Source organism: Branchiostoma floridae, chromosome 12 (genome assembly GCF_000003815.2).
Source record: "Branchiostoma floridae strain S238N-H82 chromosome 12, Bfl_VNyyK, whole genome shotgun sequence".
Taxonomy (NCBI): Eukaryota; Metazoa; Chordata; class Leptocardii; order Amphioxiformes; family Branchiostomatidae; genus Branchiostoma; species Branchiostoma floridae.
Genome location: NC_049990.1, coordinates 12,505,793 through 12,523,852, shown reverse-complemented (window position 1 = coordinate 12,523,852; position 18,060 = coordinate 12,505,793). Strand labels below are relative to the sequence as shown.

Below are 18,060 nucleotides of genomic sequence, written 5' to 3'. Positions count from 1 at the left end.
CCAAGCCATGCTAGGCTGTCAGTGTGGCAAGTGTCCTTTTCTTGGATGCCATCCACCAAAAACACTTCCAAGTCTGTTTGGCTGCTTAATCTAATTGTTTTGTCTTCACTGCATTCAGGTGATAGATGTACTCACAATCGTCACGCAATAATAACCAAACCGAATGACTATGAATACTGACACACCTGGTTGATGATGACTTACTTTATCCCCTGTTCTAACCAAACTTGACAGCATGACCCTGATGTCAATTCTAGTTCTGAGGTCCCCACCCCCACCCCCAACACACACACAAATGGTGACAGTTGGCATTTTCTAATGTTATTTTTTCTCCAATGCTGTTTCTTGCCTTGCCAGTGCTTCTGTGCATCATTCACCTCTGTTCCTTAACCCTTCACATTCACAATTGCCATGGTCTGGCCCTAATTCATCTTCACATCTCAGCATTCCTACAGGGCAAGGTTTCCCAGATAAATCAGCCAGCAAATGACAAGTCCTGCTCTCAGCCAATCACAGTTCTCTAGCATGCTGGTGACCAGGTCCTTAGACTTAATGTTAATGAGAAGGGTCTTGATTGGCTGGAAACTGGACAACACCAAATAAGGCAATCTCATGAATTTTGGAAATCTTTGCATGCTGATATCTGGGTAACTTCAACAACACATGTTCTGACCCCAAGAAGTAGAGATGGTTCTGATTGGCCAAGATGGTTCTGATTGACACTGGGGTCATTACAGTCAGCAACCAACATCATTCTTGATTTTCAGTTGTTGTCAGAAACACACAGTGCATTTCTGTATACTTACCCTATTGCCTTTTGATCCTACACAGCCAGAACAAGAACTTCGGCCACTGCATCCCAAACATTGTGTACCCTGCAGTAACAAGAATGGAAAAACAGCACATTAGTGATCACACTTTTAGTCTTACATTTAGTACATAGAGGAAAATTGAGAAGTGAGCAAAACTCTGGTAACATAGACTCAAATGTGACAAACTTTGGATATTTTTTCATTCACTGTGTACTAACGTAAGCACTGCCATGAATGCCTTACCCGCGGTACAGCTATATATAAGTTATAACAAAGTCATCACAAGAATTTTGCGAGTACGGCTCAGTAGTAAAGGTATAGCTGTACTGTAAGACATTCGCTAGGATAGAATTTTTAAGAAAACATTTGACATTTTACTTCTATGTAAACATATCAACTTAATTGTACTATTTAACAGATAATGTCATGAAGCATAAACGATAAGCTCCAGCTGGTAAGTAACATGGCCTGCCAATGACATCCATGCTAGCTTTCGCAGTTTTGAATTTGCGAAAGCGGACAAACTGGATTCACAGCACTTCTTGGTAAATATGTACTCAATTTTCAAAGATCAGGTCTGTGTCAAATTTGTGCTTAGTATTTGTACATCTTCCTGCAACAGGCACCTCCAACACATCATTAATACTCGACAATGCGTAGTGTGTATGTGTAGTGTCTACATGTAGCGGTGGGCAGAAGTCAGAGCTAACATTTTCGTGGCAATTTTGAGTTGTAAAGCGGTGACTTGAAAGTAACTGCGAACATAAAACCAACAGAAATATGTCTGCATTTACAGTATTTCTTGGCACTCCCTGTCCAAGGTGTCCCCAGCAGAAAGAGAGCATCAAATAACACTTAAATGTTTTCATAGGACCCGTTTGCAGAAAACCCAGAGCTTCAAACTAAAATAACAAGCTGACATGCACCAGGTTGAGTAGCAGTGACAACAATTCCTGGTATGCAATATTTACACAACTTCTCTTAAGCAGTAATACAAGGGTCTTAATTATTACCAGTATTATTACAAGCCCAGCTTTCAAGTATCTCATACTATAATTCTATGATACACATTTAACATGGTACTCTTTAAAGTTACAGACTTTGGATGCTGACATCTGCCTTTTCTCACCTCACACCAGCTTCAGCTTGGTACCATTGTATTACATAACACAGAATCTTTATGGAGTCAGCCATTTTGTCATGACTTAAACTTGAAGTCAAGCATAATCGTAAAACTGTACTTCCTTGAAACTCTGCATCTTGAATGTGCAGATATTGTAAATATCTTTGGGAGAAAAGGAGATGTGCAACCCTTCAATACATTCCTTATCTTTGCTGGTGCCATCCTTCCTTTGGGGGAGGCTTTGTTATTAGTGCGACTTCTTGTTTGTGTGGTGGTATTACTTATCATGTACCACACTGACCTCCTGTGCTGGACCACACACACATGAGCAAGTGTATGTATCAGTCAATCAGTAAAATGTCATCATTTATTGTTATTCCCAACATGAAAGACTCAAAATCCTTTTCCCCAACTCTTGTTCTTCAGCGTTCAAAACTACATTCAACAGCCAAGTTTTACCTAAATTTGACTAAGTACTTGTTTTTTTCTTTCTTTCTACTTTATAAATTCTAGTTTCAGTCTATCAAAAAAGTAGTACCATTTTGAACCTTGTTGCAAACTGCATCACTCAGTGCTGTTTGGGAACAAAATACATGCACTCATCTGCACATACAGGTAGGACTAATTGACCGATAACTATTATTGTTTTCATAGATGATGAAGATGTCCCGCATTCCTAAGTGAGCAGCATTAAGCCATTGTTATCACTGTCTTAAGATGAAGCATCTTAGATATGCTTCACCTGACTTCAAGTGGTGAGGGCTGTCATGCTAGCTTTGACGAGAATGTCTTCACAAATAAGGCACCCATTTGCAGTTTGTCATGTAGTATGTTAATGACGTGTGCTGGGTCTTAATCCAATCAAATGAAACCTAACCCCCAAAATGTTCAAGCATTGCTAATTCTTATTGTATAGAACTTGAAGTAGGTGAATGGTCTAGTCTAGTACTTGGCAGTATACTTTAAGGGTGGGATTGAACTCAAGTCTACCTGTGCATTAGGGTTCATAACTTTGACATGCATGCTAATCCTCTTCAATGGAGGGATCTTAAAAGCAGCTGTTCCCGTGTTTCTGAAAGCCACACCCTAAGAATCTCAGCTCAAAAACACTGCTTTCTTGCTATCTTTGCACATGCTGACCCTAACCTTTATGCCTTCTCATCATCATCATCATCATCATCATCATCATCATCATCATCATCATCATCATCATCATCATCATCATCATCACTGCTCATCTTTCATCAATTTAAGACACTGAGCATTTATGAAATTGCTACACAATCCCTCATTACTACAATTCTATTTCAATGATTTTAACTTCTTTGTCATCAAAACCCTTCCTAACAGCAGCAGTTAGAGTGAAGGCATGTTTACATTCATCATTCAAAGGGACTCTCAATGAGGCTATGTCAGAACCAATTGTCGATAAACATCTACATCAGCCTTTTCCCACACATGACAGCTGACATTTGTACGACACATCCACGCCTCGCCTTAGATTAGAATGCCCTTAATTTGCTGTTGTTAACCTATTGTATTATGAATGTGACTGGGTCCCTACCCAAGTATAGTACTGAGTGATGTGTTTCCCCGTATGGTAGGCTTACTAGTTAGGCAATTCTGATTAGATGGTCACCTGGGGCCAAGAATAGTTTTCTTGGCTCAAGCAATATTTCGACAGAATGTATGTTATTAGTGTGCGAGGAAGTGCCAAAATGGAAATAGACACAGGCAGCACCTTTCAGCAGGGGGCAAAACGAAGGCTACCCAGGGTCTACACTTGGCAAGCATGTTCTTCCTGCTTAAAATCGTACTGTAACAGACACAGTTTTCTGTGTTTCTCATCAAATCCGAGCCAATATACTGATCTTGGCTGTCAATCAAAATTCAAAATAAAGCCAATTGGGGAGAGGCAGTGTCTAACTGCACATGTGTTCATCCGCTATTTCATCTGGCATTTTTACCTTCGCCAAGAAGGATATGTGTTCAGTTGTTTGTACGTAACTGGGGATGCAGAAGACCAGCATAACTCAAGAATGCCTGGATGGATTGTATTATTATTCATCCTTTCAGTAGGTCTTGATGAGACCTCACGGTGATTAGACTTTGGCCCACCTGGCGACTTGTAACGGTAATTCAGCTTGAGTGATGTTTACTAGTAATTTAGTCGAATATTAATTATGCAAATCAGAATCTGATTTGCCTTCGCCTAATTAATCAATGTGGTCTTTGTTCCCGAGAAAGAGAATAACACTCATTATGCAAAATACCTGATTTGCATCATTAGTCATTTAACATAAATTATGCAATATGGCCTTTCTTTGCATATATTATCAGAAAATACTGTTGAAGCCTTCTTTAGGTGAAGCAAGGAGGTTGAAAGAGGGCCCTCTTTCAACCTCCTTGGGTGAAGATGATCAACTATAATAATCTATGGTCTGTTTTTTGTCACCAAGGAAGTTAACAATGTCCCTGAAACTCTTGTCACTTTGCTCTAGAGTCCAGACACATGCAAAATTATTAACATACCTATACAATACATATGCAAATTACCTCTCAATAAGGACTGGAAGGAGACAGCATGACAATTTGATGGTTATTGTTACATATTAGAGCAGTATGTTTGAATGAAGGGATTTTGTTCCATAACAATAGTATGTCAAACCACAGGATTTCCTGAGTCTAGAACTTGACAACAATATGTTGGCCACAGTGCTTTGTTTAGCTTTCTGTGGTTGGAGTAGGCAGCAGGAGACTACTTCACCTGTTTGCTTGTTTAAGACATGAGTAATGTCTATGTTGTGGGTGGGGGAGGGGGGGAAGCTCTCTGGGAGGTCTTACAGGTATCTGTAGACCAATAGCACCCAGCCCTCGCAGGAAACCACAAACCTCGAACTAATCTGTCTGGCATTCCTTAGGACAGAGATTTCGTTACCAAACAAATTCAAGATTTGAATCATACAGGTCTACATGGGCATACAACATTCAAGGTAACACAACATACTGCAAGGTTTTAACCGCTTTACCAGATAGTACTCCTGTAGGTTGTTTTTGTTCCGAGTGTGCTTCACAAAGAACACAAAAAGTTGTCCCCAGTCTTGCAAAAACAAACATGGGAGATGTCAGGTGTCAACCAACCACAATGTAGGAGCTCTCACAATGCTAGTATAATTAGATGTGGTTAAAAACTTGTACATACAGTTCTCAAGTCTTACATAGAACTGATATTTCAGACATCATTGTGCTAACTGAGGATGTGTAGGCGGTGGGCGAGCTTTCTGTCTTGGTCAGTTGGTGCCAAAAACTAAAAATTTAGGATGACTAAATGATGATCAATATCCTTGAACCAGAGAAGAGATTGAAGAGCTTTGTAATAAGGAGGCTTAGTGGTCATACTGGTATTGCCTATATCAAACAAGTCACAACACACAAGCCATCATTACGATTACCAGTATATTCGTATGTGTTCGAAGCATATGCATTTTGTCTACCTATACCAGCAGCAACACAAATATACAAGATAATCTACAGGCACAGCATTGTGGGAAAGAGCGTCAACCCTGACTTGTTGGCAAACATTTCAAAATGGAAAAAAAATGTGTGCTATTCCCCAAGTACTTGACCTCAAGTTATGAAAGTATTGATGTTCAAAGACGAGAATGGTCTTGCAGTTTGACTTTGGAATCTCAAAACATCTTTTGACTGAATTTGAGAGTCTCCAAGTGGCACTATGTATCATCTGACTCTGAGGCAACTATGATTTTGGAAACTTTGAGGGACATACTTAGTACTGACTGTTTGTCTTGTTTTTTCTGAGCTCGAGTAAGTAACATTCGTGTGGGCTTGTGTTATATCTGGAGGTCTTTATCTAAATAACCATCAAAAAGTAAAATATGTCTGTGTCATTTTTTCTTTTCTGTTTACCTTACCCTGCTGATTGGTGCCACCCCAAACTTCCACTGAATGGATGGATGGATGAATGAAAGGAAGACCTCTATTGTACCTTTCTGCCCCAATGAATGGACTAAGTACAAGTCTAGTACAGACCCTGTAACTGCAAATTAAGTCCTTTTTCATTAACTCTGCATGAACCCAGGACAAGAATGGGATAATAGGGACACCACAGGGAAGTCATGCTATCCACATGGTCCAGTGAGCAGCACAAAAGGAGACGTGTAGTTTTGTCAATAATGGTTTTCTGCATGATTGGATTAGAATTTCTGCATCCCAGCAGCAGAGACAGGATGATGCTGAACCATCTAAAAGGATAATTTACCATCCTCTCAGACTGACAATTTCTCAAAATTCTCCTTGAAGTATAGCGCTCAAATGTTGAAAAAAAAAAACTCAGTGTATTGAGAGCTTGTTTCCTGAAAAACTCTCAGTTTTGCTTAGACATTTATTAACAACTAATTGTGGAATGAAGATGTAGAAATGCTCCAGCCAAACAAGGAGATCTGTACCAGGGAGATCATTAGGGCTAATCATAGACTTAGAACCTCTCATCTCCTTAGAGACAAGAGCTTTTCTCCTTAGAACAGCATCTATTGTTGGCGAATTTCTGCCAGAAACTGGGAAACCATAAAAATAAGAATAGTAATTTAACATGCTTTTCTTACTGGGCTGACATTTCTACTTATTCACACCTGGTAATATTGAATTCCACGCTGACACAGTTCTGTCATGGGTATACCTACACTTTGGTGTAAAGTTTCAGCCTCCTAATGGGGGATGAAGTATGCTAAGTCTTTGAACTTCAACCCTTACCTGGACTGATTCAGCAGATGTTCTACATACTGTTAGTCAGTTTATACCATAGCCTCTAGGCCTAGTCTCTAGTGACTTGTACTGTTACAAATACAAAGTTTGTGCATACTGAAGTAAATGCTGTTTAAATGTACGATTATAATGTTACACTGTAGATTCATGTTGTATGCATTTGTTTCCAAAATGTCCAAGTTTCAATGCCAAAATGCTACCTTGGCAACGAGATAGTTAACTCAACAAATTGTCAGAGTGAGGTCCAAAGTGCATCTACTCACATCGTTATAACAAGATTTATACTATGCATATCTGATGGCATATTTCTTCTTTCACTACATTCAACATAAGTGGTCAGTGGTCACCTTCTCATCTTGTAATATAAACACATACTGACATATTTCAACTTAGAAAGGGTTTTAATTAGTGATAATTGAGCTTGACGTTATCCAGACATAAACAGTTAGTGTGCTGACAAATGCAGGACTTTGATTCTTGCTTTTTTCTTGATCTAACAGGAAGACGGAAGCTACCAGAGTCAGGCTAACAGCTTTTTATCTGCCTCGGCCAAGACTTGTTTGTCACTAAAGGAAAAGTTGATTTCCGAATGATATTTCAGTACATTCCTGCCCACGAGGCACAGTGGCATTTATGGTAGATGTACAGGCAAACATCCTCACAAGTAGCAGTCAGCTTCCAGAGGAAGTTTAGGATACCTACACCGTTGCTGCGAAATATTTGCATGTGGCTAAAGGATTCCAACAAGCCATTGTTTACTGACAGCAAACATTTACCACCACTTATGTCCCAATTGTATAATCAGCCAACAGAGTCTGTGTCAATACCCCTAACCACACAGTCACTCAAATCAGTCCAGAGGTTAGGAGGTCTCCGTCCGTTTGTGTGTTCTGTCTAAGACACTGCATCTCTTTACCTTCTTTAGTTAGGATTCATTACCATAGTCTGAACTTGTTAAATGTAAGACGTTGATTTGTAGCTACGTGTAGACCGTGACCCTGACCCAGGGCAGTCGTAACAGGAAGAGGCTGTCAAACAATACACTTACCCCTCAGTCTAAACTAAACCTACTGTCCTCAACATATGTTCCCATCTGGATATAAGGACCATCTTTTCTAGTCCACATTCTGTAACATTCCATCATGAAGCTGACCCTTCTTCTATCAATACTTCGACTCCGGCAAAGTTCTGGTTATGCAAGCTACACTTCCGTACACTGAAACAACATACTTTGACACGACAAAAAAGCAGGCACAGAGACCTGCTAATCTATTTGCTGTTTTTTGCGATAACAGCCTACAGTTACAATGCAATGGTAGTTGAATGAACGTGGGACTGTATCCCTGGGAAATCAGTCTGGTTTGAGCTAGACAGGAATTCTGCCCTGCCTGCCACGAAGAGGCGTCTTCCTGCTGGCACAGCCCACGTCTTACCACAAGGAATTACCTGCCCAAGATGGACGGAAGGCCTGACAAGGCTGTGCAGGGGCCACTTCCTGTCTAGGTTAGTCCGACAGACATAACCACCTTTCAACAGGTTGTGGTGAAACGTGCAAACACCTTTTTTGGACCAAACACGACAGAAAGTATTCCAAACATCCCGAGAGCCAGAGGAGACAAGGTAACACCAGAAATGTCTCAGCTTTGACCCTTCATGGCTCTAAGAAAACATCAAGTTGTTATGTTTTACAGATAGTTACAGGTAGAATGTTTTGCAAAAAATCATACATTGTCAAGTACATAACATTACACAACAAAGTACAAGTCTTATTTGAACACAATGTTAGAAGGTAGAAAAACTGAGCAGTAAGAGAAGTAGGGGTAAGGGCTAGTTACGATTCTTCTTGTCAGTGATAGATCTTGAAGTTGAATGGTGTGCACAGTTGGACTCCTTCAAGTACTAAAATGTCTAATCAGAACATTTTGCTTGCTTTCCTTTCCAAATCAGGCCATGACTTGTACACAGATAAGGAAGGTGGGCTCTTTCAATGTCAAGTTTTCCAGACAGTTCACATCGATGGAAGTTCCCTGTGTACTGTGTTAAATCAGTCACAAGACTCACAACTTGAGTTCCAAACTGCCCACAACTAACAGAGGTTTAGGTGTCTTAAAAATGACCCTTCAGCTGTCTTTAGCTTAACACACATGCAAGAAAAGAAAAGAAAAGGATATGTTGTCAACTTTCTTATAAATGAGGTGCTAGGTCAAGGGTCAGAGTGGATCAGAGGGCAGATAGGACAGCAACATACATGATCATTGGCCAGGGCAGAAACATGAGATAGCTGTGTCGAAAGCTAATATTGCAGACAACAATGCTTCCCTATATTCTTTAATAAGATTCCCCCTACACACACTCCACTCCTACTGATAGGATCACCTTGCAATGTTCTTATAATATAGGGCGCAATTGTAGTCAGAGAGACTTACTTCCAAGCAGATGATGAGGGGACAAATCTTAATATTTCTAGGTAAATGGGCTTCTTTTTTGAGTCATCATAAAAAATCATCTTTTGTTCCACCAAACATCTGCTTGGGCTTCTAAGAGCACCATGCTATAAAAATGCAAGTGTCTTAATTTAATTTTTCAGTACTGTTATCCATAATTTAATTTGCCATTACGTTTATGGAGGTTACTGGTTAGACATCCAGGTAAACAAGAGTGATGGATGTCACTAAAAATACCCAGAAGTAAATCACAGTGTTATATCCAGTTGTAGAGATATAATTTGTTGTACTTGTTCAACGAGGATCGTTTCAGCCTGCACAACTTCTTGTTGAGGGTAGACAACTTCACAGTGGTGTGAGAGTCACTCTGTCACAGTGGAACCAACATTCACAAGTAGGTGTTTCCTTTACTGGCCATATTTCTTCCAGTAAGTGCTTTTACCAAATTTGTGTTACCTACTTATACTCCGTACACCAGAGCTGTAACAATCTTTTGATGTATATCCATCAACAAGTTTTTCTACATCTAGGTAAATGTGCAATAAAAATCAAATTTTAATTGTCAGATATTACTTAATAACATGTTTTTTTTTCTTGCAACAGACTTTCAATGCATAAAAAAGTATGTTTCAACATGTAATGTCAATAATAAAACAATTATGATAATTTCATAGACCATCTTATTTAGAATCCCTGGGGAATAGGTATTTTATTTGATGCCAATTTATTGCTCATGTCAAACAGAAATGTCTGGCCTTACTAGCTAAAAATTTCAGTACTATGATATGAGAAAAATTGTTTGGCACCAATGACATCATATAATGTGTATTCCAGCCTTCAACACAGAGGAACAAAGGCGGAAGTATAGGTCAAGGGTTGGTAGGTTCATTGCCTTTTGACATATACGTTGTTGTTGCAATATCAAACATTTTATATCTGCTAGATTATATTGGTTTGGTACTTCCAAATAAATTCAATTTTAACTTAACTTGCATGTGCTATATACAAAGGAAAGGTGTAAGTCCCAATTTAGTGGATCAAGAAATGTTTTATTTTACTTCAAGGAAAGCTACATAAGAAGTAATACATTTGTACACAGTCTTTGTGCTAAACGTCTTATTCTGTTGTCATTTCAATCTTCAACAAGTCAAATTGTCATTTTAAACTTTGTATGTGAAATCTGGATATAACTTATGTCAAATTTGACTGAACAAGTAGGATTTTTCTGTTGAGGGAAACAGGACAACTGAAAATGATCCCTGAGCCGGTGGGTTTGTAGATTACCTGTGTCTGGCAGGTTGCCGTAGATTACATTGTCCTTCCAAATAAGTTTGCTCGGAGCAAACAATGGGATCAACACAAGCCTTTGTTCAAACCATTTAAGGGTGGAAAATGACTGGCCTCCAAACAATAAACGTCAAATGAGAAAAGCTAATAGGTACACACTAATTACTCAATTAGAATGTTGATACCAGTGTACTGTCCCAATAAACCTTAGTTGAACAACTTCCACTGGTTATCCTAGAGGCAAAATACAGAGTGTACTAACCTCCATCACCATAATCTTCTTTGCTGCATTTCTCGTGTTTTATACCAAAAAATGCAGTTTACTGATTGTTTTAGGTTTCTGACAGCAGTTCAGCCTGCAAACTAACATAGTACAATCGGAAATACATGCACACACATAATAAGCCATTCTGCAATGAAGTCTACAATAGAAGCTATACCAAGAGTTTTCTTATCAACCCAGGTTACACAATAGTTCAATATTTTTACCGCTGGAAGAATTGTCATCAACTTCAAAGGCCTCATAAATTTGTATGTGTGTATTGGAGCCATATAAAGTGTGTGTGTGTGTGTGTGTGTAATCAAAGGCCAATCTGATCAGAATTAACACTTTGTGGGATAATCACCTTTTCCTTAGGTACAAGTGGAAGAGGAACAAAGCAATGATAAATATGTGCAAAAAAGATCAATTTCTTGGCAGATTAACCAATAAGAAATGAAGAATTAAAAAATATTTAACACTGGCTAACACAACCATTACGCAAATCAGTAGATTTTACTTTGTAAATAATTTCATCAAAAAATGAAAATGGTACCAATACTGTGGAGATTTACTTATGATCTACTAATGAACTGGGAAACATCAGCAAATATTCTAATTAGTACAGTATAGTCTGAGATAAAAATTATGTAAGTAACCAATGACATCTGGGGTCTGACTGGGGAGAGGCAGCAGTTCTGAGAATACCTTGACTGTAACAAATTAAAGTATCCCTTTATCAAAAAGGATGGACCACATTCTAAAACATTTTTAATTCCTCTGCAAAGCAGGCAGAGAATGTCATTTAAACGGGTCATCTCTCTGAACCAATGAAATGCTTCGTAGGTCAACATCCAGCCAATAACAACAAAGCTTACCAGAAAATGCTGACAAGTTAGATGCCTGGCCAATATCAACAAAGCTATAATGTTGAAAATATTTTCTTACAACTTACAGGGAGCTATGTTAGAAACAAAAACTTTTTGGCTCAAAGTCAAAGAAGTGATGGTGGTAAAATTAATCATTGGCATGATTTAAAACTACCTTGACCCCTAATTTAGCAGAGTCAGAGACCAAATGGTAGGATATCACAGGTTAACTTCAGGGGTCATTGGCCATGTTCTTTATATAATCCTGTTCATTTAACCAACTTCACATAGAAACAGCTGTTCTAGACAGTCTTGTCTCTTGATATCCAGCGGTAACTAGTGGTTTGTCTTGAGAAGGTTCTGTGTAATCTCCAACAGTCCAAGCAGATGTTAGGGTGGAGAATCAAAAAGATTTTGACTGGCTAGATTTTCTAACCATCCCCTAGGGGGGGAGTATTATAAGAAAAGACTCATTAGAAAACTCAATGCTTGTCACCCTCACATCTGCTTGGAAAGTACTGTATCTATGCCTGGGTATTGGGTACTTCATGTACATGTTTCTCCACATGTAGATAATGACTCATTGGAATGTGGTTTCGATATGAATCTTCCACCAGGAAGATCACAGAAACCTTAATGGGAGGTTGTCCTGTGGTAAGTCTAGATCAGCACTAACCACAATCTGAATTTTTCTGCTGTCAGGGTCAGCCAGTGGTGCCCTCCCACACATGCGCTGTGGTTTGCAGGCCAACAACATGGCTGCGGATACTTGAACTCTGGTGTTGTCAGGGCTTATTTCAACAGACTTGATGTGCAGGGATATTCCAGATACATTTACTTGACTCTCATATGGTTACTAGTTGTTACCTTCTCATGCTTTTCTATGGTATCATCCAGGAAGTGGACAGATTGCATGAACGGTAATGTCCCAGGCCTAATAATCCACAAAAGAAGAGGAGAAAAAGATTTCAAGTATTCATGTAGATCTAACTAAAAGAAAATGACACATTTCCACAGGTGGATCTTCGCATTTTATTTTCCTTCTTCATCTTTATTCTTCCCCTTTATAATCAACAGCACTGCCAACAAATTATCATGGAATATCACAGCTTTTTACTTCTAGAGAATTAGTTAGGTTGGCCTAATGACCAAAGAACTCAAAACTGCATACCCTAGTAAAGGGTTGGTTATTCCATTGAACATAAATGTTTGTAGGGGTGTACAAGAAGTTGAAGAACATTTCTTGAATTCTTGTTCTTTGTCATTTTGCACTTCCTGTTTAACCTATTTTGAACTCTTCAACTTAAAAAAAATCTGTGTTCATTAATTCCTGCTGATTTGAAAATGGAGCATTCAACATTTCATAAGGGCCGCACCCCTCTTTCAGGTATAACAATTTTTGACATCCCCCCCCCCCCCAGCAGAATGGAACGGCCCACAGGCCACTGGAGATTGTCTCTCATCAGTCTTGTGAAACATCTTAGATCTGTCAGGCAAGCTAACATCACCTCGGTCATGTTTGTAAAACCCCACATAAGGTGATAAAACGATAAGTATAAGCATTTCCAGTCCTTCTCGCTGATCTCTCGTGAATAAAATATAATAAACAGCAAGGCGAAGTGTCAAACTTATTTATGTTTGTTATTTTGTACAAGGTTGAAGGGCAAGCTAGGAGACGCAAAATGCCAGAAGGCGTGTTATGTGGCAAAATTGAAGCAGTTACATGCATTTCAGGAACATGCAACGATCGCAAACTGTTGGCAAAATAATCGCAGTAAGACATTTAGACTAAATTCTGCTCAAATCTCTCTTCTTTTCAAAGTTTGGCAAAATTCCGCGAACGCCAGGTCCCGTTACTTTGATAAATTATATCACACGTCTGCAAAACGTTTCAAGCGCCAACGCTCTCGTCCCCCTTACGTGCACAAAGTTCGAGAACCCCGCTAAGTCGTGGGAACACGCCGACAACAAAAATTGTTTTAATCCACAAGTTTAAGACGCCCGTTTGTGCCGCCAAGGAAACTTCAAGCAGGACCAAGAAGTGCGTGCCGCCATGTTGGAATCTTACCGGCTGTACTGCCTTTCTTACCCACATCTATCGTCACATTACAACACATATAATCTCTACAAAATTAAACAGTCCTGAAATACACAAAACTCACCGCTAACGCCACGTCCAGAAGGGCCAATAGAAGAAACCCTGTGGCCATCCTAGAAAACAAAAGTAAATTGTTGGACGGAATCATAAGTAGCGGCCAGCGCTATGTTGCTGGATAAAAACAAGAGGAAACAGTGACTTCTCATAATACTCGCATTGCTAAGTTGATGTACGTGGCATAAAAATATATAAATACTCACCATAACCTCATATTCCATGGGCTAGGTCGGCAAGACCCAGATTTGCCCACGATGTTGGCCCCCATGCTTCCAGCACTGCACAGCGTTCTAGGGCCGATGTCGAGACTCTATATCGTCATATGGAACCAATTTACATGCAGCGTATGGTCCCAGGAAAAGACAAACGACAAAAGGGTTGTGCCGAGAAAAACGCTGGTTTTTGCCAAACCTTCAGCTGCCCCCTTAACGTCGTCGTTACCTTCCCGAAATTCCCCCGAAAAGTGTGTAGTTTAGCGGCGTATGGATGGGGAATTACAGCGGTCCAGTTCGCCCATGCACGGCGGATCCAGCCCTGCCGGAAAAGTTTATTGTGAAGGGCGGGGCTTAGCCGGGGGACCTCCCCAAGTGACAGTCCCGCACGTTAGGAGAATTCACAACTCATCAGATGAATAAACATCTGGGTCTTATAAGACATTCCTGGCATTGCGGCTCGACTGGAAAACGTTAGACATGGATGTCTCTGATCAAAGATCTCTGGGGCACCCAGGCGCTTATTATGTATGGATGAATATTCATTTACTTCCAATTGTGACCCAGAGGGATATACCGCTATGATGAAAGACTTCGGAATATCCCCCTTTGTCTGCGGTTTTCCTAATGATGACAATATGGTAAAGTAGGGCATCGCCCCAACACTCAAAAAAGTTTCAATGGATGGTAACAAAAATCTTCCCTCTACTTGGCTCCGTTTTGTTTCAGTGACACCCTGATCTTAGATGCTAATTAGAAAAACTAGTAGTAGTAGTAGTTGAAGACTAGACGCGAAAAGTCACTACAATCTGTTTTCTAAACAGCTCTGTCTGCTAATCTGCTAAAACCAGCACCCCCGCCGCTGATGAGTATTTATGATGTTGTAGCAAATGATAGAGGGATGGCGTCCTCATCCATATTTCCGCCGGGCTATGGACAGTTTTGCTGACTCCCAATCCAGGACATCCCCAGGAGGGGAGATGGGGAGAAGATCAATCTCAGGAAGGGCCGCAGATCCTTCTTGTCGCGCTATCTCCTTGAAGATCGCCACCTGTGACGCATGTGTTCAATTAAATTGTTATTAATTGATGGTGGGGAAGGCTTTCATCCACAGACCGTCTCCAACTATCCTGATATTGATTAATCCCAGAAAAACCCAGAAGGACGGTCCCATCTCGACATTTCAATTTTTTCATGCCCAAACGTCGTCCATTTTTTGAGATAAACGTGCCGGATAGTTCGAGTAGTCAATATGTAACGGAGACTAAAGATATAAGTTGTATGTGGACGCATACTGAATCTTAGCGGCGATTTTAGCTATATAGCGGCACGTTTTGTGCTTTTCCCGCTATCACACGAGATAATCTAGGCGCGTCTTCAGAGGAACCCAAGTATTCGCACCACGCCATATCTCGCCCTCGTGGCTTTCTGTTAATTGGAAACACTTCCACAGTATGTGTCCTCAAAATGTCCACCAGAACCCAATTCCTTTAGTTTGCAGTCGATAATTTCTTCCTTGTCACGGGCCAGAAGGTTTTCTCAACATGGAAATGAGGGGACCGTTATAAAAAGTTCTCTCAACTTGTGAAAGCAATAGTCTAGAGCCCAGAACAAAAGGTAGACTGAAGTAATGTAAAATTTAAGTTGTCATCTGTGTCCAATTTCGGCTGGACCGCCAATTGAGCGCCTGGCATTGCGGTTTCTCGGAAGGATCTGCCGCTTCAGTTTCTCCTAACGTGATCCGGGTGTCTGTCAGGGTTCAATCTGGGATCAAATTTCACATAATGATGTGAGTTTGCTAGTGGCTGACTTTGTGGTTTGCGCCGCCCTGTTGGCTCGTATGCTAATGAGGCGATAGGGCATCCCCGGCCCCTGCCAAGGCATTTCCTGCCCAATGGAGAGTTGGTGTGCGGGGAAGACCTAATCTCTAGTAGTGCCGGCCCCTCGACTAGGATTAGAACAGGGGTGCTCGGACATCGCTGACATCTCGGTAGACTGGACAAGAGGTCCCTCGCCAACCCATCTCTCCGCTGTAGACCAAACAGTGTCGTGCCGCAGAACGACACCGACGCTCGTGCAAGACTTCTTCTACTCACTTGACAGAAAGATGGTGGAAGTCTGACCACAGTACTCTAACGGGGACAGCGGTCTTAGACTCTATACAGACTCTGTGCAGTAACTGGGCCGCGTGGCCCTCTGCATTTTATTTTGATTTTAGTCGCCTAGCTTTTGAGTGTAGCTAGCTTGTAATAGTTAATCAAAATGAAGTTTCGAGACGTGTTAGAAAGACACGTCTTGACATCGTTAGCGGTGGTTCTGATACTGGCCTGCTGCATCCAGCTATCAGCGGCTGCGGTAAGTTTGTTTTTCTTCCCATTCTGTTTTTGTTTTCCGTAAATACAGCATGCGAGTAGCGGATCATCCCAGTATTTTGTACATTTGTACGCATGAAGATTTTGTCTAAACGCAAGTATGTTTGTGAACCCCCCGCATTGCTTATCGTCTTGGGTTCTAGAAGAAACCCAGCCAGACTTGCGAGGCGCAACTTCGAAAGACTCCGGCGCGGCCATGTGTAGACTAGTGCGTCTTGATCCATTTCAAAACATCTTAAATTTGACAAGAAAACAAAAACGCATGTAACCTTAACGCAAATCGTCGCTGCTATGTATTTTATGTATAATGTGTTGAATTTTACTCGGCTGTACCGTTATAGAAAGTGCATGGCGTCGTAGCCGAGGGTCGGGTTTTGTCGCGGCATTCGGTACAATCAGAAACACATGGTGAGACGGGACACAAGACAGGCTCGCTTCATGTCCTTATTTCCACGTTTCCTTGGCGCGTCTCAATCCGTTATGCCGTAGTAATAGCGTAAGAAAAGCGCGTTAAAGAATACTCAGGTTCCTGCTCTGGTGTTAATTTTTATGTTGTGGGGGCCCAGCACGTGTATGCCACAGGGGTAGATGAAATTGAAGACAAGTTTTCTGCACTTGGCACCATCCACCATGTTGACAAGTAGGAGGGGAAGACACCTCCCATGGGCTATCCGTGGGCAGGCTGTTAAATTTGGGGCTACACACTAGCCTTCTTACTCCTAGAATCACAACAAAAACAGTTTTAAACAGTTAAAATAATTATGCAAGGAGGTTTGTTCTATGGCAAAGACTTTGTCATCAACACAAATTTAGTCACTGTAATTTTTGGCAAAGCAAATAGATTCTGAAGAAAAATTGGGGATCTAACTTACTTACTATGCATTTCTCTTAAAATTACTAAAATTTGGATCATTTGTGTGATTCCTCCCTCATATCTGTGTTGTTGGGCATTGCTTTTGTGATTTGTATGTATGCTAATATCAAATTAAAGTCGTCTAATGAGTAAAGACATATATGAACCTTAACCCTTTTGGCTCTTGACATTGTCTGCCATCTTGGATCATAAGAACCTCCTTGCTTGAATGTTAGCAGACGAAAAAAATGTCGTCACATTATTCAAAGTGTCAACTGAATCACTGAGAACTCGATAACTTGATTTATTAGTCTTCATTCAACACTTTTTTCACTATTTTTAATTTAAAAAAGGCAGAATGCAATATAAGACATCCCAACACCTGTGTGTTTTTTTTCCCATCAAGATCAGAGTAGAACATCTTTTGCACTTTGAACTGATCAGTTCTATTTGTAATATTGCATTTGGGACATGAGTTAAATGGCTGAATTGGACATGTTGTATTTGACAAGCATTTTGTACATGTTGAAACAACACAAGAGGGGAAGCTTTCTTCATTATATTGGTACATCTGGTAAAGTCAAGCTTTGCCCACTGCCACTGGTGGAAAAACTGACACACACACATTTCGAACTTATTGTAGGTTTGCAGAGGTCTGGTGCTGACTCTTTTTAGGCACACAACCTAAGTGGAATCGCTAAATGGCCATCAAGAAACCATTTGTGTGGACACTTGAATTGTGCTCTGATCTAAAGTTTCTTTCAACACCATTGTCATGGTGGTGGTTGCGATTTCTGCTACCCTAGACATTTGATCTATCCAAGAAGGTTGTGCTTGATCTGCTAAACTGAGTGACAAGTCATGACCTTTGACAGGCTACGGAACATGGGAG

The 18,060-nt window shown here is 40.4% G+C and overlaps 2 protein-coding genes across 7 annotated transcripts in view; one reads left to right on the top strand and one right to left on the bottom strand.

Moving 5' to 3' along the window:
- The window catches only part of LOC118427235 (collagen alpha-2(IV) chain-like), a 47,082-nt gene extending 32,789 nt beyond the window's left edge, over positions 1 to 14,293 (bottom strand). Inside the window, exons 1-3 of one of the 2 annotated variants that reach the window (XM_035836884.1) lie at positions 13,935 to 14,293; positions 13,739 to 13,787; positions 807 to 875 (exon numbers count right to left, since the gene is read on the bottom strand). In XM_035836884.1, the coding sequence (XP_035692777.1) occupies positions 807 to 875; positions 13,739 to 13,787; positions 13,935 to 13,999 (183 nt within the window). In that variant the 5' untranslated portion in view covers positions 14,000 to 14,293. The remainder of the gene's footprint in view (positions 1 to 806; positions 876 to 13,738; positions 13,788 to 13,934) is intronic. The other variant, XM_035836885.1, reaches the window with a different exon arrangement.
- Positions 14,294 to 15,793: 1,500 nt separating this feature from the next.
- The window catches only part of LOC118427234 (collagen alpha-2(IV) chain-like), a 40,205-nt gene continuing 37,938 nt past the window's right edge, over positions 15,794 to 18,060 (top strand). For all 5 annotated transcript variants that reach the window (XM_035836881.1, XM_035836883.1, XM_035836880.1 and 2 more), the window contains exon 1: positions 15,794 to 16,298. In XM_035836881.1, the coding sequence (XP_035692774.1) occupies positions 16,206 to 16,298 (93 nt within the window). In that variant the 5' untranslated portion in view covers positions 15,794 to 16,205. The remainder of the gene's footprint in view (positions 16,299 to 18,060) is intronic.